Below are 24,733 nucleotides of genomic sequence, written 5' to 3'. Positions count from 1 at the left end.
CTATGTCTGGTGGTCGATGTATAAAAGCACCAAAAAAACAAAACAAAAAACAAAAACAAAAACAATAATACAAAACGTCGGCCTATGTTTGATGTTTGTATCATTGTTGTTTCATATACTTTTTATTAATCTCTTATATATTTAAAATAAATGTTCAGGTGTTTTATTAAGTTCATTCATGTTTTCGTTTACCAAAACACAATTTTCCGTTGCATTTTTAAACCACACAATAGTATAGGTTTACAAATTAAAAATGTTATATTTCCAACCGCTAGATGGCAGAAGCTCACTATGCGATTGATTCCACCTTTTATCTCGCTTTCAATACAGCCACGTGGACCAGAGGAGAGACAACAAAGTGGCAGGTGTCTCAGTTTAACATCCACGATTATTTGTCGAAATGTCACGATTCGTCATTGTTTTCTACAATTTTTAAAACAATTGATGTAACATTGTCCGAATATAACACGTGGACACCTCAGATGTGCTCACTAGGCCTTAATATGTAATACAAAATGTTGATTGAATCATATGTAGGAAAGTAGGTGGACATTGTCTTCTTTCTCACATGCATCGCCACACCACACATGCATTAAACTGTCCTGAATGCATGTTTGTTTGTTCCAGAAAGGCAAATGCTCGCCGAATTACACACCTGCCAGTATTTATTTATTTTTCTTCCACAAAGCAGAAGATGAAAAAAAAATGAACTGGCAGTTCTTTGTTGTCCCCCACCTCCACTTTGAAAGAGGACCACATCGTCAGGACCTTATAGGCGTCACGTGACTCTGCATCTGCTCTCTCTTGATAACCAAGAGAGGGAGAAGGAGGGAGATGGGGGGAGGTGAGGGGAAAGGAGAGCGAGAGAACGAGAGAGAGGGGTGAGGAGGAGCTTGTCGCTATAAGATTCACTCACACACCATCAGCACCACAAAGTCACAGTCCATCCGTCCATTGTTTGCTGCGTCTCTCCTGCTTTGTTATAGCGCGTAAACCCAGGCTCACCTTTGGGCACCGCTCAGCTGGAAGGTGCGCCTTAACTAAACCCTCACGCTTACCCTTCAGTTCGCTCTCTGTCTTGGGCTCGATTATGGTCACAGCCCCCCCGGTGCCAAGGTGGAGCCGCCGCGCGTTTCTCGGATCGGTGCGCTCCTCCAGGGGCTGGGATGCGCACCGGGTACCTCCCGTTTCCTGCCGAGCTTTGGGTCTGAGCAGCGGGAGGAGGAGTCCAGCGGCGCCCCGGGGCGCCGAGTCAGGAGGACCCAGTCGACCCGGAGCAGGATGCCGGTGATGAGAGGGCTGCTGGCCCCGCAGAACACCTTCCTGGACACCATCGCCACAAGATTCGATGGCACCCGTGAGTACTCATGATTGTCTATAAATATAAGTTTGTCAATGTATTTTCTTTCACTTCTCCATACATAAAAATGCCACTATAGCTTGAAGATTATGAATGCACACTGGTCCCTTCATTCATGAGTAGTTGGCAGAATTATAAATATACTGCAATGGTTCTTTGAGAATGAGGCAAGCAGTTCAAGGCTCTTTTCTAAGGTTGTGATGTAAATAAAGCCTAGTGTTTGCAAGGGAGTGTGTCTGAGCATTTTACTTGCAGTTTTAGTGGGGATCTTATTTTTCCTTTGGCGAGAGTGGTTTGCGAACAGATGCAATGAGCATTCCCTGTGTGTTCAGGCCCATGCTGGGTAGGTGGGCGGGTGCGAGAGGCTTATATTGCATTTGGGCTCTTTTCGTCTTCTGTCCCTTCACGCTGAATATTTGTGGAGTTTGTGTGAATGCTGCAAAGAGAACGGTCAGCTCTTCTCGTCTTCATTTTCAATAGCGTGTTTGAGTAAGCAATCCATTTACTGGACAGGAAGTATTGGGATGCTCCTCGTAGTCAATTTCTAATCAATCAGGTATTGGACTAAAACCTTAGTTTGCAGATTTATTTGCGCCAGCCCCAACATTTTTGGTAGGACTCCGTTCTGTTCCCCAGTGCACAAACTCCATGGAGGATTGTTGGTGTGCAAGAAGCCTCAAACTGATTTGGGCACACTGTTAAACATTTCATAGGGTTTTACAGTAACTTACTGGCAGCAGTATTGCCAGTAAGTTACTGTAAATTCAAGATGACAGTAATTTACTGGCAACACTGTTGTCAGTAAATTACTGTTTGAAAAAAAATGAAAAAGTGGGAGGTGAGTAGTCTCAATTTGATTCTGGACTCATGCACAACTTGATACGTCGTACTCATACACCAGCTGTGAATCATTATTTGTGCAATACTAGTTGATTAACTTACCTGAATCAGGTGACACTCTTCAAAAGCAGCAATTGGCTCTTGTCTCTTCACCACTACAATGAGCTTTCTCCAGTGGAAACATACTACATACTGTATATAATAGAAGCATATACAACCCCAATTCCAATGAATTTGGGACATTGTGTTAAACATAAATAAAAAACAGAATACAATGATTTGCAAATCATGTTCAACCTATATTTAATTGAATACACTACAAAGACAAGATATTTAATGTTCAAACTGATCAACTTTATTGTTTTTAGCAAATAATCATTAACTTAGAATTTTATGGCTGCAACACTTTCCAAAAAAGCTGGGACAGGTGGCAAAAAAAGTTGAGGAATGCTCATCAAACACCTGTTTGGAACATCCCACAGGTGAACAGGCTAATTGGGAACAGGTGGGTGCCATGTTGGGTATAAAAGGAGCTTCCCTGAATTGCTCAGTCATTCACAAGCAAAGATGGGGTGAGGTTCACCTCTTTGTGAACAAGTGCGTGAGAAAATAGTCGAACAGTTCAAGGACAATGTTACTCAACGTACAATTGCAAGGCATTTAGGGATTTCATCATCTACGGTCCATAATATCATCAAAAGGTTCAGAGAATCTGGAGAAATCACTGCATGTAAGCGGCAAGGCCGAAAACCAACATTGAATGCCCGTGACCTTCGATCCCTCAGGCGGCACTGCATCAAAAACCGACATCAATGTGTAAAGGATATTACCACATGGGCTCAGGAACATGTCAGAAAACCAATGTCAGTAAATACAGTTCGGTGCTACATTCGTAAGTGCAAATTGAAACTCTACTATGCAAAGCAGAAGCCATTAATCAACAACACCCAGAAACGCCGCCGGCTTCTCTGGGCCCGAGCTCATCTAAGATGGACTGATGCAAAGTGGAAAAGTGTTCTGTGGTCCGACGAGTCCACATTTCAAATTGTTTTTGAAAATTGTGGACGTCGTGTCCTTTGGCCCGGGCCAAAGAGGAAAAGAACCATCCCGATTGTTATGGACGCAAAGTTCAAAAGCCAGCATCTGTGATGGTATGGGGCTGTGTTAGTGCCAGTGGCATGGGTAACTTACACATCTGTGGAGGCACCATTAATGCTGAAAGGTACATACAGGTTTTGGAGAAACATATGCCGCCATCCAAGCAACGTCTTTTCATGGACGCCCCTGCTTACTTCAGCAAGACAATGCCAAACCATATTCAGCATGTGTTACAACAGCGTGGCTTTGTAGTAAAAGAGTGCGGGTACTAGACTGGCCTGCCTGTAGTCCAGACCTGTCTCCCTTTGAAAATTTGTGGCGCATTATGAAGCGTAAAATACGACAACGGCGACCCCGGACTATTGAACAGCTGAAGCTGAACATCAAGCAAGAATGGGAAAGAATTCCACATACGAATCAACAATTCGTGTCCTCAGTTCCCAAACGTTTATTGAATGTTGTTAAAAGAAAAGGTTATGTAACACAGTGGTAAACATGACCCTGTCCCAGCTTTTTTGGAACATGTTGCAGCCATAAAATTATATGTTAATGAATATTTGCGAGAAACAATAAGGTTTATCAGTTTAAACATTAAATATCTTGTCTTTTTAGTGTATTCTATTAAATATAGGTCGAACATGATTTGCAAATCATTGTATTCTGTTTTTATTTATGTTTAACACAACGTCCCAACTTCATTGGAATTGGGGTTGTGCAACAATGCTTTTGTGCAATGGTGCCACATTATTTGTGTTCAGGATTTCTATACAATAGATTTCTATGGTCATTCTCTTTCTTGTGTTATCATATTTTCTTGCATGTCTCTCATTATACAGTATACATGGCTTGCAGAAGAAGTATGCCAAATTGAATAATCACAATGAAGCTCACACTTGTATCTAGTGCAGTTGAAAAGTTACCAGGTAACACTTAGTTTGGATTCACTTAGCATATAGCTGAACTAACCGGGATGTCACTCTATTGCATACAACCCACAGTCTGGGTTTCATGAAAACAAAGTGCAACATCCCAGCAGCACACCCGGGCCTCGGGTGGGAACTCCTTCGCAGCACACGATAAATGTAACATGAGAGTTAAATAAGGCACACATTCAACGAACTATGGGTAACATACACACACATTATTCATGTTACGTTAATCCTGATTGGTCATGAACATTAGGATTAGCATCTTTATTACGGCAACAGTTCAACATTTCATGGCGCAATGCATGCTGGGAGCCCCACGGCTTCTGCTACAAAATACAGCAACTCTCTGTGTGACGTCAACCAAAATCCCATGATGCAGTGGAAACTGTACTGAGTGACTGTACAATCACTTTAAAGTATTTTACTGTATGGTATGTGGTAAATAACTGTAGAATTTACAGGAATGTCTGACAGTGTAGGGATACGAGCTAAGCAAGGCTCTGCATCCAAACTCAATCAGCAACTCTTTTATTATACTTTATCACTTCATGCAGGTGTAATGTCTAAATATCCAACTACTTTTTATTTTTTTGAACCTGTCCTGTTCCATGAACATGCAGAATGGCGGCCCTGTATGCTATTTGTACTGGAACCGTTTTGCTGTGCAACTAGGGAGTTTGAAATACTCCTGCTTATTTTTTATTTTTATAATTATTCTGATGTTTATTGAAAATGCAGCCGGACAGAAAAGTATTTTATGGGACAGACAGAGTGCCAGAACAGACAAGGGGAATAGGGATGCAAACCACACCAGAACAATAGTAAGACAGTCTAGATATGACAACAAGTAACGTTACAAAGTGAATTGAGCCCATTCCGCAGGGGACCCAGCCAGAGGGACGCCACCCCCTCCCAAGGACCCAGAGCGGTCCCCCAGCCCAACCGAAGCGCCTAACAGGAGGGACAAGGGTACCGGAACAACCTGTGGCATGGCGGGCCAGAGAGCAGGCTGGAGTGCCGAAACACCCGGCCAAGTGTTCACCTCAGCCTGACACTGCCCTCCCCCCACTGACGGGTGTATGATTGTATGATGTATTAAAATACTTTTTAAAAGCACCGGATACATAAATGTATAGTGTCGCATACATGTGTGTTGTGTGCATTTTAGAATGAGTCTGACACAATTGCGAGTGGAGTTCCTTATGGAAATGCTTAAAGTCCATTCACTTTCTAAGACGGTTGGAACCCCAACCCTTGTTCTTGGATGTCAAGTAGGTGGGCACAATGTCCCAGTACTTCTGTCCATGCATGTACATATTGTATGCTATGTGGTTGCGTAGAACGGTGCCCCAACATCCATCTAAACTAAGAATCACAACACAATGTTGAGGGGAGTTCCTCGGGGAAAATGTTTGAGGTTCATTTTGGAAAAAGATTGAACCCTTGTGTAAATCAAACTTTACATTTTCCTCCATTGTCACTTCCTGTCCGTGTCCTTTTGCCTCATGCTTTTGTTCTCCTCACACAGTTGCCTACTCTGACAGCTAGTTACAGTTCCGCCCTGTACATCTCTGTGGAGATGCTCATCACTTCCCAGTTAATATTTGAACGATAAAGACAGTTGTGTTTATCTTGTTGTCTCCAGTATAATGGTCTCATCTGCATGGGAATAAAAAGGCGACAGTGCACAAATGCATCCGCCCACTGCCGGCACCACACACACACACACACACACACACAAACACAACGACAAGACAAACCAAACAGTAGCGGGAGAGTGGGTGGGGGGGTTGGGGGGGGGGGGGGGGGAAGAACTGTGTCTTTGTGTCTTAAGCACTGGCTGTGTGGATCAGCCCCCGTCACATCAAGACGCGGCTCTTCTCTCTCATGGTGTCCCTCCCCCGGGCTGCATGCTTATAATTACATATCTCCAGCAGAACTATGTACAGTCATTGTAATTAACTGCACAGATGTCAATAACCCATTGTGACCCATTCATGGCTGTCAGACTGGGCATGGGTGGGGCATATGAGGAGGGTGCTGGTGGTGGTGCTGATTGTGGGGGGCAGGGGGCTGGCTGTACCAGCCATACTAAGGGGAGGAGAGGCTCTTCCATTGTGTGTCACATTGCCATGTTGTTGTAAATGATGTGACATTACTTCCTGAAGAAAAGCCTTTAGTGGGGAGGTGAAGGCCATGTGTGTACTTGATTGGATTGTGTGTGTGTGTGTTTGTTTGTAGTAGTAGTTGTAACAGCAATCTTGCATGAAGGCCAGTGGGCAAGGTTGTGCCGGGCCAAATCCAAAAATCTGCTCTTTCTTTTCAGTAAACAGTATGTTATATTTAATAAGGAGGAAGATTGAGGCATATTCCATATTTATGCAAACGCATCTATTTAACTGGGTTGGGGGAGAGGCATTTGTTTGGATGAATTTCTGTTCATCCATTGTCCTTACCACTTGCCCTCATTTGGGTTGCTGATGGGCTGGAACCTATACCAGCTGAATTAGGTGAGAGGCGGGTTGCATCTTGGACTAGTTGCCATCAGTGGCAGGGCACATATAAACAAACAAGCATTCCTGTGGACAATTCAGAGGCTTCAATTACTCTAACATGCACATTTTTGGAATGCGAGAAGAAGTCGAAGTAGTCTACGTCAGAACTCCACATGTAAGGACCTGAGTTAACATTTGATCTCTCAAGTGTGAGGAAGAAATGCTAACTACTACTCCACCATGCTGTCCTTATGTGACAATTTTGGGATGGTTATATCAAAAAAATCGACTGGTACAGTATATGTCAAATCACACTAAAGCCGTGATTCTCAACTGGTTGGTTGGGACCCAAGAGAGGGTCACGGACAGGCGGTAAAAACGAATAACATAATTCAGACTGTTAAAGTTTCTTTAATCTGCAGCCTTCATTTCTTAAGAAGAAGACAAAACTATTGATGTTACACTTTCCTAAAAAGAAGAGATCAGTGCCAAGATATAACATTTTGTACATGCAGTTATGGTCATCTGTAGTTACTTAATAAGGTGCTCTAATACGAAGGCATTTTAAACATGTAAGCATGTGTAGTTATGTTTTTGTTTTTTTGTTTTTTCTACACACTGTGAGGGAAGGACAGGACAAGATAGAACAGGACAAGGACAGGAGAAGAAGCATGCAGGACAAGGGTCGTGAACCCGACTGTGCAACTGAAGTGTGGTGGCATTAATTATGTGAATTATAAAAGTCTACAGGACGAGAGTATAAGTGAGGGGATACACACGCGATTTGCATATTCATGAGTTATTTGTCCCAGAAAGTGTGTGACCCCACACCCAGTGAAAGAGTCATAGGGATGTGTGTCTGCGGCAATGAGAGGTCAGCCCCAACACCAAGCAGTCATCCAGCCTCAGGAGTACAAGTAAGTGAGACGCCCCCCCCCCCCCCCCTGTTACTATGACTGCCAGATCCCCAATTGGCAGTCATTGGCCCTACCCAGTGTATCAGTGCCCCCCCCCCCCCCCCCCCTCCGAGTGGTGTGGTGCAATAAAATCTGGAGAGGTCAGTGAGCTGAGGGGGTGGGGTCAGGGCTGCCAGGCACTACTTCCTAACAGCCAAACCCACCCCACTCACGACCCCCCCCCCCCCCCCCCCCCCCCCAGAAATAGGTGTATGTGGTGCATTAAAACATGGGCAGTGTGGGTGATGCATTTAAAATCCAGGGGTGCAGGCAGGGCGGAGGGGCAGGGCGCACGGACCGGGAAACAGTGCAGACGTGCTGAAACCCGATCCGGCACCCACACCCTCCCGATCCTATACCAGTCCCCCAGGAACCCATTGATATGTGTATGTGCCCAGATGTGTTCAGTGAGAAAAATATATACACTGAATGGTGTGACTGAGTGTGTGCTAAGTGGGTGATGAAGAGGCATGGCTCCTGCAGGTCGGGCCCATTAGGCCGGGCAGCCACCGACGAAGAGGGCCATCCCTCCCAGACCTGCAGCACCAACCTCCCCCACCCCCCGGCCCCCACCCCACCCCACACAACCCCGCCAGCACCCACTATCTGCCCCTGAGCGTGGGAGGTGGACCGTACCCCCCCAAACCAGGCACGGAAAAGAACCCCAAAGTAGGCCTCACAGGGGACAGCCCCGAGGAGCGACAGGGGGGCCCCACCGCCCCCACCGGCAGCCAGAGCGGGGGACCCGGGCGGGTGCCAGACGGCACCGCCCCAGCACCCACGGAACATGGGTGAGTCACCATCACACCTCCAGTACTCCCCATGAGGTCGCCCCAGTGGTTCCCCCCTGCCCCCGAGATCAGGAAGGAGTGAAAAAAAGTCCGGCCCCCACAGGGACAAGAGGAGAAGATCCCCACAGCATGCGTGTGTCTTTTCACCATGCGAACGATCTAAAATGTGTGCAAATAAAAGAGACAAAAGAAAAAGAAATGAATAGAATAATAATAAAACAACAACAACCTCGACTACAAAGAATATAGAATTCCATTGTTTAATTTCACACTTATGAAAATAGTCTTGCTATTGTCAAATGTCAAATGGCACCCTACTCAGGCAAAGGAATCAAGAGTCTAGAGTTAGCATGTTGAGGAAAGGTGACCAGCTATCTACGTATATGTGTCATTGATTTTTTCGTTCTGCTGATATTTTTTCTAACGCAATATATTCTATGAGGAGATTTAGCCACTGATTGATGTGAATAGCTTGTTTGTTTTTCCAATTTAATAGAATTGTTTTCTTCGCGGTAGCTAACGTGACAAGTCATGATTGTGAATATTTATTAGGGAGGTCAATTATGCCTAAGTCGCCAAGTATGCGCAATCTTGGGGAAAGTGGATTCCATGTGTAGTTATGTTAAAAAAAATATGATATTCATATATTTTCAGTGGCTATTTTTGAACATTTTCTTTATTGTTCCTAACTTCTGTAAAAGTTGGTCGCAACTTAGTGACAATAGAATGGAAACATGGACGCACCAAACATTGCGCAATGGCCACATAACATAGTCGACTGCAGTGCTGATCGTTGACCAAACAGTGTAAGATGATCATCTTTATTACTGTGCATGGAATTCATTTAGAACATGCGATAAGTTGCTGCGCTTTTGTTTCTGTTGTTGTTTTGGTTAGCAACAGAGTTCAAATGGGCTACGCAGTTAACTCATCAATGTCCATCTGGGAACGTCTACATGCTTTTTTGTTATGGGAAAATGGAGGTTTATACTACATATTTGATGGAGGTTTTTATTTGTTTGAAGTGTATTATTCACCTGGCAACATTGAGGGAAACGTGTGTTTCGAGGGAGGGCCATTATTTGAGGAAATACGGTAGCTAAACTTGTGTACTACAATCCATCCATCCATTTTCTGAGCCGCTTCTCCTCACTAGGGAACGCGGGCGTGCTGGAGCCTATCCCAGTTGTCATCGGGCAGGAGGCGGGTACACCCTGAACTGGTTGCCCGCCAATCACAGGGCACATAGAAACAAACAACCATTCGCACTCACAGTCATGCCTACGGGCAATTTAGAGTCTCCAATTCATGCATGTTTTTGGGATGTGGGAGGAAACCGGAGTGCCCGGAGAAAACCCACGCAGGCACGGGGAGAACATGCAAACTCCACACAGGCGGAGCGGGGATTGAACCCGGGTCCTCAGAACTGTGAGGCTGACGCTCTAACCAGTCGCCCACCGTGCCGCCTTGTACTACAATATAAAATATAAAATTATATAAAATAATGATGAATTGAACAAGTACTGGAAACAAGGTAACAAATGGTTGAAAATACAAATATAAAGTTGAATAAATAGTTCTTAAAAACTGTAAAAATATGCGAAAGCTTTAGTAGCCTATGCCTTGGGCCATTCTAGTTGATCTGATGAGTGCAACTTTCTTGTTCTGTTTTGTAGAAGAATTTTGTGGATTTCTCATGAAAAAGAAAGACTCTTTTAAATTCTGGGCATAGAAATGTTATCTATAACATTGTGGAAACTTTAATCCACTTCAACGACAAGTCACAACGTACATACAGGGCATACTCAAGGAGGATGTTCTTCTTTATATTTCTTGTTAAATAAACCCATGATGCTGGGTAGGCATCTAAATAGCCGGATGGAAATAAAACTGACAATGACGCAGTTTTCTTTCCTATCAATAAGACATTGGTTTGTGCAATGTGATTGATTGCATGTGTTTTCGCAGAAAACGCAGTCTCGTAAATAGAACACGTGTCAAATGGTTAATGGCTCACTGCATGTACTTTGCATAATGACGCTATTAGTAGAGTCACATGGATTCTCATTAACATCGTTATTTTGGATGTCGGAACATGTGAGACTTACTTTTTTTTGGGAAGCTACACCATGGAAAAGTCTTTCCCAGAAACGGCGTACGTCTGCCTTAATCAATGTTCATTTGCCTTCGCTGCTGCTCGCTCCTTCCACCGGCAGCAGCAGTTGTGTGGGTCTGCACCAGTCAATTGGTCCAATTAATTAAGTGGGCCTCGGCTTGGTACTTAATCATGTTGGAGCCTGAGTGTCCTGCTCGTCATGCTGTCATGTTCAGAGCCACAAGCTGCAGTTTCTACCGTTCTATAAAACTTGACCAACATGCATAATGACTTTGTTTTCACGAATAATTTTGCACCGTAACACTGAATCAATGATAGCTACCAACCGAATTACCCTATTCTCAAAATGCTTCTATTGCTCCTTATGTCTTATTTTTTATATTTTAATTATTAACAGCCATTACCTACATTTTGCACATTTGATGGATATAGATGGATATAATGTGTCTGAAAGCATTGCCTGCACAGGAAATGATGGTGCCAGTTTGAATCTAAAATCCATTAATTTAATTTCCACAATTTCCTATGGGATAACGTTATTCCAAAAGTCACTCAAAGAGAACTTTTAAAGACCTTTGAAAGGCTAATTTCACAAAATTTGGTCACAAGGGGACCATATGGGGTCAATATAGCCCAATTTTAATATGAAACATTTTTCCAGCGATTGCTGCTTACACGTGCAAAAAAAAACAACCAAAAAAAACCTTAGAACAATGCATTAAAGGAGTAATTAATGGCCTTGGTGCGTTGCAGAAAAACAATCCAGTTTGAACATAATATAGTACTTAATTTTGTGCGATTTCCTTAATTCTCTTGTGTATGTTGAGCTAATGAAATTGCTTTTTATCCTAAACAAAGCCGTTAAACTTCAGCAAAAAAACAAACAAAAAACATTACTCTGAATTTCTTCACTTTCTTTCACTAACACTAAGTTTTATCACCAACAATACTTTTCCATAAAATGACCATTAAACTAGTTAAGTCCTATTGCAGTGCCTTAAAGTCCTTGTAAAGTGAAAATAAACATCTACATTTGACACACCACAGAGTAGAGTGTTGTTAACAACCCTGCCAGATTTGAATGATTAAAGAAATTGCCAAGTAAATGAAATGAGGCTTCAAAATTATGAAAAAGCAAGCCTGTATCAGCTCTCAAGTGCTGTGGGCATCTCCAGACCCTGCTAAAAAATAATTGCTACTTCATCAAGCAACTTCCTGATGCCTTCACATCCCTACATGTTTGGGCTGTGAAACGATATCCCCAAAGCCTCCAGTGGCTGGAATATACGGGTATCCCGCCGGGTTGTCGCTGGGCTTTCCACGCCACGACAAGAGGCGCTAACCAACAGCTAGCTCACAAGCTAACAGGCTTCTGCCAGGGTGGGTTATTTGGAATCTCACTCGTACTCTCGGCAGGACATGCTCTGCTGCAATATGATGGGCTGCAGAAGCCATCCTAGCCTTCTCTTAGTAGCACAAGTTAGCCGCGTAAAAAAAAAAATATAGCGAGTAGCTGCCATTTGTGTTTGAAGGTATTCTACCTCGTCTGAGTCTCTAAAGATGGACTATTTCCAACAAAGTCCAACAAACTCAACTGACAACTGCTTTTGCTGAACTGATGACTGCTGTTGCCATGAATAACGTACATTGTACTGCTGCGTTTTGGGGCAGTGTGATGCCCAAACTATTATTATTCAACAGATATAATATCCATCCATCCATCCATTTTCTGAGCCGCTTCTCCTCACTAGGGTTGCGGGCGTGCTGGAGCCTATCCCAGCTGTCATCGGGCAGGAGGCGGGGTACACCCTGAACTGGTTGCCAGCCAATCACAGGGCACATACAAACAAACAACCAGTCGCAATCACAGTCACACCTACGGGCAATTTAGAGTCTCCAATTCATGCATGTTTTTGGGATGTGGGAGGAAACTGGAGTGCCCGGAGAAAACCCACGCAGGCACGGGCAGAACATGCAAACTCCGCACAGGCGGAGCGGGGATTGAACCTCAAAACTGTGAGCGTGGGAGGTGGACCGCCACAGATATAATAACATTAATTTATTTTAAGATGAGTAGGGGGAGAAATATCGGACTTCAGGGTTGGGGCGTTATTATGAACCCCACTAACACTAGCCCGCCATAACCCTACAACCAGAACGGTGGAATGGTCATCTTGTTATATCCGCTTCCGCGATGCAGCAGCCAATAATGTCGCAGCAGGGCGTGTCCTGCCTAGAACACGAGTGGGATTGCTAATAACGCTTCCTGGGCTCCTCTCAGCCAGCAGACGGGTGGCGGTCTTCTCCACGGCATCACCACATTGTTTAAAAATGTAAATAACGACACTGAGCGGTTCTGTAAATTGTGGCATCCGGGTAAAATGCATTATTGGGGTGTAGGCATAGTTAGCTAGCTAATTGCACGGGGGAGGGACGACACAAGCCGGACGCCCAAGTGCACCGGGGGGCACCATTTTATCCATGCGCAAAAAAATCAGGGCAACTGAAATGGTGAGAAAGTTTAACGTTATAGCTCCATATTTCAGTCCGACACGGTTCTTAGGCTTTGCTTTCTTTCGTTGTTTTCAACAATTATCTTCAAACATGTGTAATGTATTCAGAAACAAGTCTATGATTTACTTTACCGGGTCTTTAAAGTGCCACGCTCTGTCCCTCTTCAGCTGATAAGAAAGCGTCGAACGACCAACCTCTCGTTCCTGGCATTGTCTTGTTATTTTGCGTGTGCGCTCGAGGCAGTAAGATTTCCATCCCCTTGTGTTTGTGTTTGCATACAGTATGTGCTCGTGTATGTTTGCGGCTCAGGCAGATTTAAAGATAAGATGAGCCGTTTGGTAAACGACACCTGTTATTTTCTAAATCAATATAGACTGAGAATGGTCCACAATATGGATATCTTGTTAAACACACGATGACCTCCGCACTGCTAATTGGTGCAAAACGTGAAACACAGCTGGTTTAAATTCATGACCAGCCCACTTAAAATTGTGTCATTTGGGAAATTAAGATTCATCCTAAACCTGCTGGTGTCCGTCACAGGTGATTAATTCTTTTCCCAATTGAGACCGTAACAGTGACCTCCACTTCATAATTTGCAACCAAATGACATAGCAAATGGTGACCATGATACTTTCAACCCCCCCCCCCCCTTTTATATTATGTTGTGTATCACTTACATGCCATATTAAAAAAATAAATAAATAAAATGAAAAAAAATAAAAAACACTCAGTTTTTTAATTTTCATTTTTTCTTTTTTTTTACTCAAATGTACAAGGTCAAACACAATACATTCGGGGACATTTTCTCCCACAGGAAGTAATGCAAGTAATCTGTTACAGGGTCAAATTGTCCACATAAAACCATTATGAACTGTACAGGCATTATTTTAAGTAACATCTTAGCATACTAAACTGCCTAAAAGCGTAAAGATATGTTAATCACTTTAAATATAAATAAATAAATAAACATTTTTGTTACTTTCATGACCAGTGATGAAAACATACGTGGTGTGTCGTAAAAGTTCCAGTATCGGTGTCACAAAAGATGTATTTCAAACCCAAACTACAAGTTTTCCCCTTCAGTGGGGACTATGTCTTGAAAGAGTTCCTGTGGGACTAGCTTCGTTCAGTGCGCGAGAAGAGCTCCTTTACCATGACAAGGCACCCGCTCACAATGACCTGAGCATCTGACAGTTCCTGGCCATGAAGTTTTTCCTCCAAGCTAAAGGGGGTTATCAAAGGGACCCGTTTTGAAGACATGGACGACATCAAGATGGGCGTGATGACAGAGCTGTGGAGGATCCCAGTAGAATCCTTCCAAGAGTGCATGAAAGCATGGCAGAGAAGGCTGGGAACGTGCTTTAGACTGCAGCAGGATTACATTGAAAGGGAAAACGTCTGTAGTTTGGATCTTAAATGTCTATCGAGACACCAGTCCTTGAACTTTTCTGACACATCTCGTAATGCAAAGGTGATTCACGTTGTAGATACAGTACATGAATTTCATTTTTTTTAAACATTCTTTATTGTCATAAGACTATTAAGAAGTTAAAGATGTAAAAAGAAGAAAAAAAAACAGCAGAATAGAACAACTCTTGAAAATGTGATCGGATCATGGTGAGATGACACAGAAGCATGTACAGTTTATATCAGTTGTATCAGTGCCCACAATTATATCTTGGGTCATGTATCCAATTAAAATCGAAAGGTTTCATATCAAGAAATAATCCCTGAAAGTCTGAAGATGATAGGTTGACAATTACATCCTGCAGAACACTTTTAAAGGCCAGCCACCTAACAGTCTAACCTCAGCAACATCAAACAACCATTCACGCTCATTCAAAATGTAACACCTATAGGCAATTTTGAGTCTTCAATAAATCTAACATGCGTGATATTTTTTTTTTTCCATGTCGGAGGAAACCGGAGTACCTGGTGAAAACTCATGAAAGTATAGGGAGAACAAACACAAGCCACCATGCCTTGCAGCTGTCTTAAAAACAAACAACAACAACAACAAATAAAACAACCATTTTAAGAATTTTGACCTGATTGAGCATAAACTACCTATTTGCGACCTTCCGCGGACTGGTGCTCGTTTACACGTGATGAATGCACTTGCCAATTACACACCATATCCACTGTGTGATGCAGTTACAGCATGTGTGCCCTGTGATTGAAAAGGACAACAACACATTCATTAGCCAGGCTCTTAAGTGCTTTTATAATCAAGAAAGCCCTCCATAAAACAATCTTGAGTGCTTCATTATTCAATTTTAAATTCAACAATTTCCCTTTTGCGCTTAAAGACAGATAATGAAAATGATTACTATGATAAATAATCACTAAACCTTTCTTGGCTAATGAATTAAGATGGAGCTAATTATCAGAATGCAGGGTAGATCCTGCTAGGGTTTGTTACATGTTCACACTAACACTCATTCTGTGAGCAGTCATGCCGCATGTCAGTCATACATTATTGACAGTGGCTGCCTGCAGTAGTTAATCAGATGCGTTCACCTGCCACAGAAATGCAGTGAGGACGCAACACATCGTGATAATAGGCAAACATGAGGTACTGAAACATGATTCCTATTTATAGCGGGCAACACTTCCTTCATGGCCCTTTAACTGGAAATTGTAACTCATTTATGGAGATTGAGGTCATTCATTCAGCTTCGGTTCCGCTCATCCTTACTAGGGTCGCGGGCGTGCTGGCGCCTATCCCGGGTATCTCCGGGCAAGAGGCGGGGTACACCCTGAACTGGTCGCCAGCCAATCGCAGGGCACATATAAACAAACCACCATTCGCACTCACATTCACACCTACGGGCAATTTACAGTCTTCAATCAACCTACCCTGCATGTTTTTGGGGATGTGGGCGGAAACCGGCGTGCCCGGAGAAAACCCACGCAAGCACGGGGAGAACATGCAAACTCTGAACCACTTAGTGATTTCTTTTTTTATTGATCAACAAACGACTGCTTTTTGTATTCACTCGAATGCTGTAATGTGTGAATTTTTGGTTACGGATATAACACTTGGTTATGTCATACCGATTACCATAATCAGTAACATGTGCTATATTGAATTTTCATGCTATTACTCACCCCCCAAAAAAATACACATTTAAAAAATATATTTTTTTTTACCATAGTTAGGATGCATTCCTTTTTAAGTGCTGTCTTCCTGCAAGGTCTGACGGCAACGTCATTGGCCAGCTTTTCAGTGACTGTTCATGCAGTCATTGGACCATCTAACTGTCAGTTTTTATTGGCGCCCCAAAGATGGACGCTCGTGTGTTTTTGTGTGTGTGTGTGTGTGTGTGTGTGTGTGTGCAAAACAACAATTAGTAGGCTGTGGCAAAGCATATCTAGAGGACCAAAGGTAACTTTTTAATTCTATTTCATTCTGGAGCAACTGTGAAAAAAAATGCAAAACATTTGTATCGTGCTTTCTTGTTAAAGGCTATCGATATATTGAAGTAACATTTCTTCCTTTCCTCCCAAGTCAAGGCCGCTGCTGTTTTGGTGAAAGAAACTCAACTGTCATGTAAAAATAGTCTTAACTAGAGATTGTCTTAATAATCCAATAAACTGATTGTTAAGAATTCACTCGATTACAGGGAATTGATAGTTGATAAATCACGTCTTCTTGAAGCTCCTGAGGAAAAACGGAATGTTCTACTTGGCTGCAAACAGCAGAGGCCAGCAGATTGATTCAAAATTTAGCAATGACAAAAACAATAATAGTAAGAATTAAAAAAACTATTTTTAAAGAAAATAAACAAATATTTGATTAAATGATCTCCCCCAGGTGGAATGGTGAAAGACTGGTTAGCACATCCGGCTCACAGTTCTGAGGACCCAGGTTCAAATCCGAATGTTCTCCCCGTGCCTGCGTGGGTTTTCTCATGCGTGGTAGGTTAATTGAAGACTCTAAATTGCCCGTAGGTGTGAAAGTGAGTGCAAATGGTTGTTTGTTTATATGTGCCCATTTATATGTGCTTACTGCTTCTTGAGTCAATCAAGTATGTCTGCAGTTGTTTGGTGTGACCATTAGGACACTATTTCCATATCGTACCCATTGTGATGGACTTGGATGAAGTCATTTTAGGTGAAAACGCACTCATCATTTCAGGTCGTGTTCATTGCAGGCTAGTTATGAGAGCGATATTATTAGTATTTTTTTAGGGGGAGGTGTAAGTAGGACGCTGATGTAAGGTGTGAACGAGTTAGCATGAATTTATAGTCATCCAGCCTCTTGAACAGTTCATTACAGAAAAGAGCAACCACCAGGCTTTGCTTTTCGTCACTGCAGTATGTAACGGGACATACTATGGGAAGAGACATTACTTTTTAATAGCGAAAATGCAGGGACAGTAGTTTGGTGTTAGGAATGCATTAAAACAACCAAGTAAATCTTTTGTTATATCATATGCATCTACAGCTTAATGGAGCTAGCCACTAAATTCAACTTTAGCCTTTTCTCTAATGTTTTTATTTGTCCATTCATGTTCGGATCGTACAGATCGTACCGCAAAGTGCAGTTGGAACCCATGACCCATCTCATTTCCTGCTGATGAGTATGTTCAGATGTTTTGAAGCTTAAGCCTATGATTAAACATTTGAATTGATAAGGCAACACAAACATAAGTATTTCTGTAAACCCAGATTTTGTGAGCATGCGTTCCGGCACAGCAAGCGTGTGTACTTGGAGAGGTGCCAGGCGGAGTGACGCTTTGGTGGCAGAAAGACGGTTTAAACTTACGCCTGCTCAGACCACGTCTAACAGCTGGCGTAGCTGGTCTAATGTGATTTTAGTGAATTGGATTGGGGCACAGGCAGACAGACCCTGAGGTCCGCTCACATTGTCTCTTGCCACACCGGCCAAGAGGAGTGACAATGCGACAGTCACGCATGGATCGCTGCGATTACGTATCATCCAATCCCGCACAGAGATGTCCCTGTCATTGCACCACGTTTAAAGGGAATGAGAGGAGTCGCGTTGATTGGCGGCGAATGAAGACGGCTGTAAACACACCCACAGTGGCCGCAGCCTGGCCACTCTCGGCTCCGCGCTAGTCTACGAAAATAACACCGGTCTAACGTGCTCCTGGCGCTCAGTTGCGCCGCCCGCTGCTCCGGATTTACGCCGGTCATGAAAAGAGGGCCCTATGCAGCGTTGGGAAAGTTCATTTTCTGTAATAAAAAAAGAATAATCATCAATCAATTATGACAGTGTGATCGTACAGTGTTTTAAGTAAAGCACTGTGATACAAATAATAACTTTCCCCATAATCAATTTGAATAATTATGTACCAAAAACACATTTACTCCCATTTACGCAGTGTGCCTGAACGCAGCTCACGCACTGGCGCAGTTGCGATGTAAACATGAACGGCAGCCGCGGCCACACTGAATGGGTTGCCAAATACAGTGCTTTCGTTCAGGTACAACACTGGCCCCATGTGTGTGTAAGATGCAGTTTGAAGTGGCCAGTGACCCCCCCCCCCCCCCCCCCCCCCCCCCAACGATGTCTTTGAGCATTACGTCAATAAAACAACAGCCACACATGACCATACTGATACAAGAACTGTATCAAAAATGGTCCTATTAAAAAGATTTCCATATATTGTTCATTTTTTGGTGGAGCGATTACTTTGTCTGCATTCTCTTTTCTACTGATGGGGAAACACTTAAAGCAGAAAATAACAAAGGTAGAAGAAAGTTGGAAAGTTATGAGGGGAAAAAAAACCCTTCATATTATGAGAATAAATTGTAACGTTTCCAAAACAAAGTTGGGTTTTTTCCGTGTATTTTTTGGGGGAAAAGAATAGAGTCATGCATTTGTCAATATTCCCTCAAATTTATAGACTGTATATTGTTGTAATATATTCATTTCATCCATCCATCAATTCATTTCCTATTGCGCCTGTGCTCATTAGGGTCACCTGTAGCCTATTCAAGCTGACATTGGGTGAGAGGTGGGGTACACCCAGCCTATCACAGAGCACCTTTAGATAAACAACCAAGTCACACTCACGCTCACACTAATTGACCATTTAGAGCACAGGTGTCAAACTCAAGGCCCGGGGGCCAGATCCGGCCCGCCACATCATTTTATGTGGCCCGCGAAAGCAAATCATGTGTGTCAGCTGCCATGATTCTTGCTAAAATCTGTTCCAAATTTTTGTATAATATTCATATGTAATAAATAGAAATGAACTATTCTAAGCATGTTTTGATCCAAACTCCTTTTACAGTTACTTGATCAATAGTTGAACAAACCATTATCCTTGACTTCTGATTTCAAAACTAGTTATCAATCAAGCTATGTGTCATAATATGATGAGTCGATACAACATTGATATGGTTTAACAATCATAATGGCCCTCTGAGAAAAAACGTATGTACAATGTGGCCCAGTTTGACACCCCTGATTTAGAGTCTTCAGTTAAACTAACAGTGCTGCCCTACTATCTTTCTGAAAAAAAAGTATTGGGGCTGCACTCGAAGGAAAACAAAAAGTAAAGAAAACATTTTAATGGTTCCAGAAAAAAAGTTACTGTTTGTTTGTTTTTAGGGGCAAAGTAATCATTTCATGAGAGTAAAGTTGGAACTTCAACAATGGATGTCAAATTTGCCACATACTGTATATAACTTTATATAATTGTAATTTATAAAGAATAAAGTTGATTAGAAGGAATTTTGACTTTATTCTTGAAGTAGTATTTTTTTCTTTTCAGTGTGGTCCTGATACACCATGCTATGCTTCATCCTGAGTAGTCAGCTCATAAAAATATATTCAGTCGTCTCCTAAATATTGATGACGCAGACTTAAAAAAAATGGAAATTTTCCAACACGCCGACTGTAATCCCGCTGTCCTTCCCGGTCATGTGACAATGAGGCGAGTTGAAGGTTGCTCGCCGGGCACTCGGAGTAACTTCCCTCTACAAGACTGCCAGTTGAACTAAGTCAGAGCCAAGTGACCCAAACGTGAAGTGGCAGCCAGAGCCAAGGGACCAGCGCTGTCCCTGCAACCGCCATCTGAAGACAGTCGGAACACCGCAGCGCGGTGACTTGCCCGAAAGCTCATTAGACGGGTCCGCCTGCAGCGTCTTTGCATGATTAGATTCGTGGGCGTGTACACCCTTGCACGTATTTGTTTCGGGAATGGCAGATGAGCCTTTTATGGCGTCATAAGCTGTACTACGACTCTCCACTTGCTAATCGCTTCCTGCTTTTGTTTAATTGCTGCAAATATTGACTTCTCCAGCATGGTGACCGAGCAATGCTAAAAAACTGCGTGCACCTGTTAATGGACCACACGTACTAGAGGCTATGCCCGGCCTTAAAGGACAAATTCAAACCTGTTGTTGTTTTTGTACTTTGTGGTTCATGTATAAAGTTCAAGCTACTAGAAGACGGACAAAAGCCTTTTGTTGTCATGCATTATGCATATGCTTATCTGTGTTGCTCTGTGTTGATTTAATTTCATAGCAATGTTGACAAGGCTTCCATATGCAATTGGACAATGGGCTTTGGTTCTGTCAGGGCTCAAATAAGCTGATCTGCTTACATAAGACAGTATCTTTGAATGTATTACTGTACTGTACACTGTACTTAGCTGATGATGACCCATTCACCATGTATGTGCGACACACAAGGGGGGTGTTTGGGGCCTTGAGTTGAAAAATGTTCGCTGTGATGTCAGACAGCACATCCAATAGGAGAGGGGTGGGCAGTGAATTCAGACTGCTAACAGCAATAGACCAAGCGGCGTGAAAAGCATCCAAGCGACTTTATGGTAGGCCCCTAAGTAGCCATTTCCAAATATGGGCAAGCTTGCACCAGAGCGCCGTTGTCCATGTGCACTGCCCCCCCCCCCGCCCCCCGCGGTGAGCATCAGGAAATCCAAGTGTGTGCAGTGTGAAACGGCCTTTCGCTATAATTCTTATACACTGAAGTAGGCTTGTCAAACTCATTTCATTTTGATGACATAGTAGTTATTGTCTCCCTCAGCAGGCCTTATGACTGTGAAAATCATATGTAATTGTATATTCACCTTATCATATTACTACATATACACGACTGGCCCTGAATGTTTGTGTGATTATATATACATTTAACAGCAAATTCAATTTGAAATGAAAAGTAATGGAAAATAGTGACAACCAAATACAGTATTTAAAGGGGAGTTTGTAATAATACTCATAAAAAATACACTTTATCCTATTTGTTAAAACAGTCATAACTTGACAGTAATAGAATATATTCTGTGAAAAAATATCAGTCGTGGCTGGCTCCATTTTGCCTCTAATTTGATATCCAGGAAACAACTGTGCCCAATAAAACAACAACAGACCATTAGAGACAGATGATCTACAAGATGTCAATCATTTGTTGCACAATCATCATGGGCACATCCTGTTTGTATTCTTGTCACCCCAGAAAATCACCTTATTTGTAACGGAATGTTACTATAACACTAAATGTGATGGGTTTTAAGTAGGCTTTACATGATCAGGATTTTTGGGGCCCATCACCAATCAGCGAGTTAAAAAAAAAAACGATCACCCATCACCGATCCGATCACAAGATGGAGCAACGTGTCTATTTAAATGACTTGTTCATTTACTGTATATACTTGTGTACTGTACACTGATATGTTCAAAAATATGTCATGAGCTATGCCCTGTAGTTCCTGTGCTGGAACTTGGGTGGTGCTTTGCGCCTCTCTCGCCCTCTCGCTCTCCCCCTCTGTCTCTCTCCCTTCCCGGTAATCAACACCACCCTGGCTGCGCACCTGTTACCAACCAGCCTTCATCAACACCTGCATTTAAGCCTGCCAGATCCAGGACTCCTCTGCCAGAGTATTGACGTTCACCCATGGTACACCGGCTCTGTACTCGCATGTAAGCTACGCCTGGTTCACATTGTTCTGATCTCCATCTTCTTCCTCGTCCTCAGTACTCCTTTCGTGTTCCCCGCCTTGCTGACCTCTTCAACCACGCCGCCAATCCGTTCACCTGCACACGCCACCGCCTCGCGCACGTTCCCCGTCTCGACGACCCACCATTACGCCTCAAAGGTCCAACTCCAAATTCCTTTTCAATAAACCATTCTCCACAAACTTCTTCAGCCTCCGCTTGCTTCTGGGTGCAGTTAAAACTGATACCATTGTATCGTGATAAAATATTCTCTTGTCAGGTCATGTATTGTAATCAGTCAGGTCAAACCAACATTACAACATGACAGAAATATCGGGTGCTAACTTCCATCCATCCATCCATTTTCTGAGCCGCTTCTCCTCACTAGGGTCGCGGGCGTGCTGGAGCCTATCCCAGCTGTCATCGGGCAGGAGGTGGGGTACACCCTGAACTGGTTGCCAGCCAATCGCAGGGCACATAGGAACAAACAACCATTCACAGTCACAGTCATGCCTACGGGCAATTTAGAGTCTCCAATTCATGCATGTTTTTGGGATGTGGGAGGAAACCGGAGTGCCCGGAGAAAACCCACGCAGGCACGGGGAGAACATGCAAACTCCACACAGCCGGGGCCGGGGATTGAACCCGGGTCCTCAGAACTGTGAGGCTGACGCTCTAACCAGTCGCCCACCGTGCCGCCGGGTGCTAACTTACTGTAATTAAATTACTTTACTGTAATTAAATTATTTCACACCTCAAAGGTTTAGAGCATGAGTCGACATCATGCCGGCATGTTTACGTACAAACGTTAGTGCTAGCACCAGCTTGCTAGGCTACATAACGTTTTGTTGGCTGCTTGCGAGCCGTATCGTATAAAAAGTACATGAACATACCTCAAGCAATCCTTGAATTGAAGTCCTCTCCCGAGCACCGGTGACCACCAGCACACGTTTCCCACCATTTTGTTCTTATAATACACACGACGCGGTCCATTGTTGTTGTCGTCGCCATGATAACGAATGTATCCGGTCGCATTTGAGTTGACAAGATAAAGCCCAGTGATCGTAAAAGACGGGATCCTCAAGATTTTATTGCAGTAGTCTGACCGTGAATGACCAAATTTCTTTTGCTGTCTGTCTCCGATGTGTCGTCTGTCCCACACCACCGACATGTTTTTTTTAAAATAACTTTATTGGTGGTCAGATATTTACAGTACTAGGTCAAAAGACACGTGACAAGGCTAAAAATAAACCAGCTTTTGGATGCAAATATACTGTACACCATGGCGACGCGGAGTAAATGTCTTTTGCGGAGCCGATCAATTGCGTCATTGATCATCTTTGTTTGCCATTGTTTGGCATTGAATTATGACATTAAAGCCGATCAGCCGATCAGCATAAAATGCGAATTGTCGGCCGATACCGATCAAGCCGATCAGATCGGTGTAAAATCGAGTTTTAAGTTACATTTTTTTTTGCGTGGCTGCGGGGTTGTACCCACGACGTGTGTGCCCATGAATCCATGAAAAATAATTGACACGTTGTAAGTCATGCCTTCTGTCTCTGTTTGGTTGTTTTTTTTCTCATGTGCGGTGGTTTCTTGTATATCAAAGTAGATGAACAAAACGGGGCCAGCGACTCCGAAATGCCCTGTTTTCCCAATGCACTATTTCAAATGTTTCATCAGCAAAAATATCCCTGTTGTTATCACTTTTGTGTAAAACAAAAACAAACACAAAACGGTAACTTGCTTAAGCATGTGAATCAACCTCTTGAAGTTACAAAAGCATTATTATCTGGGAAAGTAAGTATCAAACCTGTCTGAAATTGACACTAGTGATGTAAACACACAGGAGGAAACAACATACAAAACTCTCCGCAGAAAACTAAAAACTCAAATGCTTATTTTACATGGAGCCTTTGCGCACAATGATTTGAAGTGTAGAGGTACATGATTAGGAACAAGAAAAAGAAGTCTAACAGTAACACCCCATTTTCTCCACTTTTCACTTCCCAATACTTTTGTCTATATCGACTCCTAGTTCTTGTAATTAAACCCTAAGCTGAGCACATTTCTGCTATCTCATTCATATTGCCCTTGGAGAAACACCTGACTGACTAGTACTCCGCAGCTCTCACTGTCAAATTAATTGGCTGCACGTGTGAAGCCAACCTGGTGTGGGCACCTTATGTGTGTGCGTGCGTGTGTTAGGCAGGGAGGTATCGCTTTCACGCCTTACATTTGTGGCCGCCACGTGTTACCACCACGTCTCTTATGATATATAGCCTGTCATAGTCATATGATTATGCAATTACGGCACTGTGTCAGATTGATGCGGTTTATGCACATTCATGCTAGATGTTCCTAATTAAAAATGTCAACAACGATGGCATTTGAAGAATGCTGTTTGTATGTAGCAAGAAACGAGGGTGAAAAATGCCTTATTTTTTAATGACGATTATCATATTTGACCCAAGAAAGAAAGACAGAAAAATAGCGCCTGTTGCATCAGTCACAGCTTCTGGCAGAGGCAGCCACGTTCCAGTCCCTCCATTGCTAGTGCACTCGTGTTACATACGCGGAATGTAAAGCTACATGAGAAAAACAAAATGAAACAGTGTGTGAGTGTGAATAATATTGTACGAAGAGAGCGCAGGGGATCATGTCTGCAGCAATCACACATACACTGCAGGAAGT

At 43.0% G+C, this 24,733-nt stretch overlaps 1 protein-coding gene across 1 annotated transcript in view; it reads left to right on the top strand.

The window, feature by feature from the left end:
- The first annotated feature begins 941 nt into the window (after positions 1–941).
- kcnh3 (potassium voltage-gated channel, subfamily H (eag-related), member 3) overlaps positions 942–24,733 on the top strand; it is a 152,045-nt gene continuing 128,253 nt past the window's right edge. The window contains exon 1 of the mRNA XM_061792815.1: positions 942–1,357. Coding sequence (XP_061648799.1) covers positions 1,282–1,357 — 76 coding nt within the window. The 5' untranslated portion in view covers positions 942–1,281. The remainder of the gene's footprint in view (positions 1,358–24,733) is intronic.

The sequence above is a fragment of the Phyllopteryx taeniolatus genome, chromosome 12, assembly GCF_024500385.1.
Source record: "Phyllopteryx taeniolatus isolate TA_2022b chromosome 12, UOR_Ptae_1.2, whole genome shotgun sequence".
NCBI lineage: Eukaryota > Metazoa > Chordata > Actinopteri > Syngnathiformes > Syngnathidae > Phyllopteryx > Phyllopteryx taeniolatus.
This window is presented reverse-complemented; position numbering and strand designations above follow the sequence as displayed.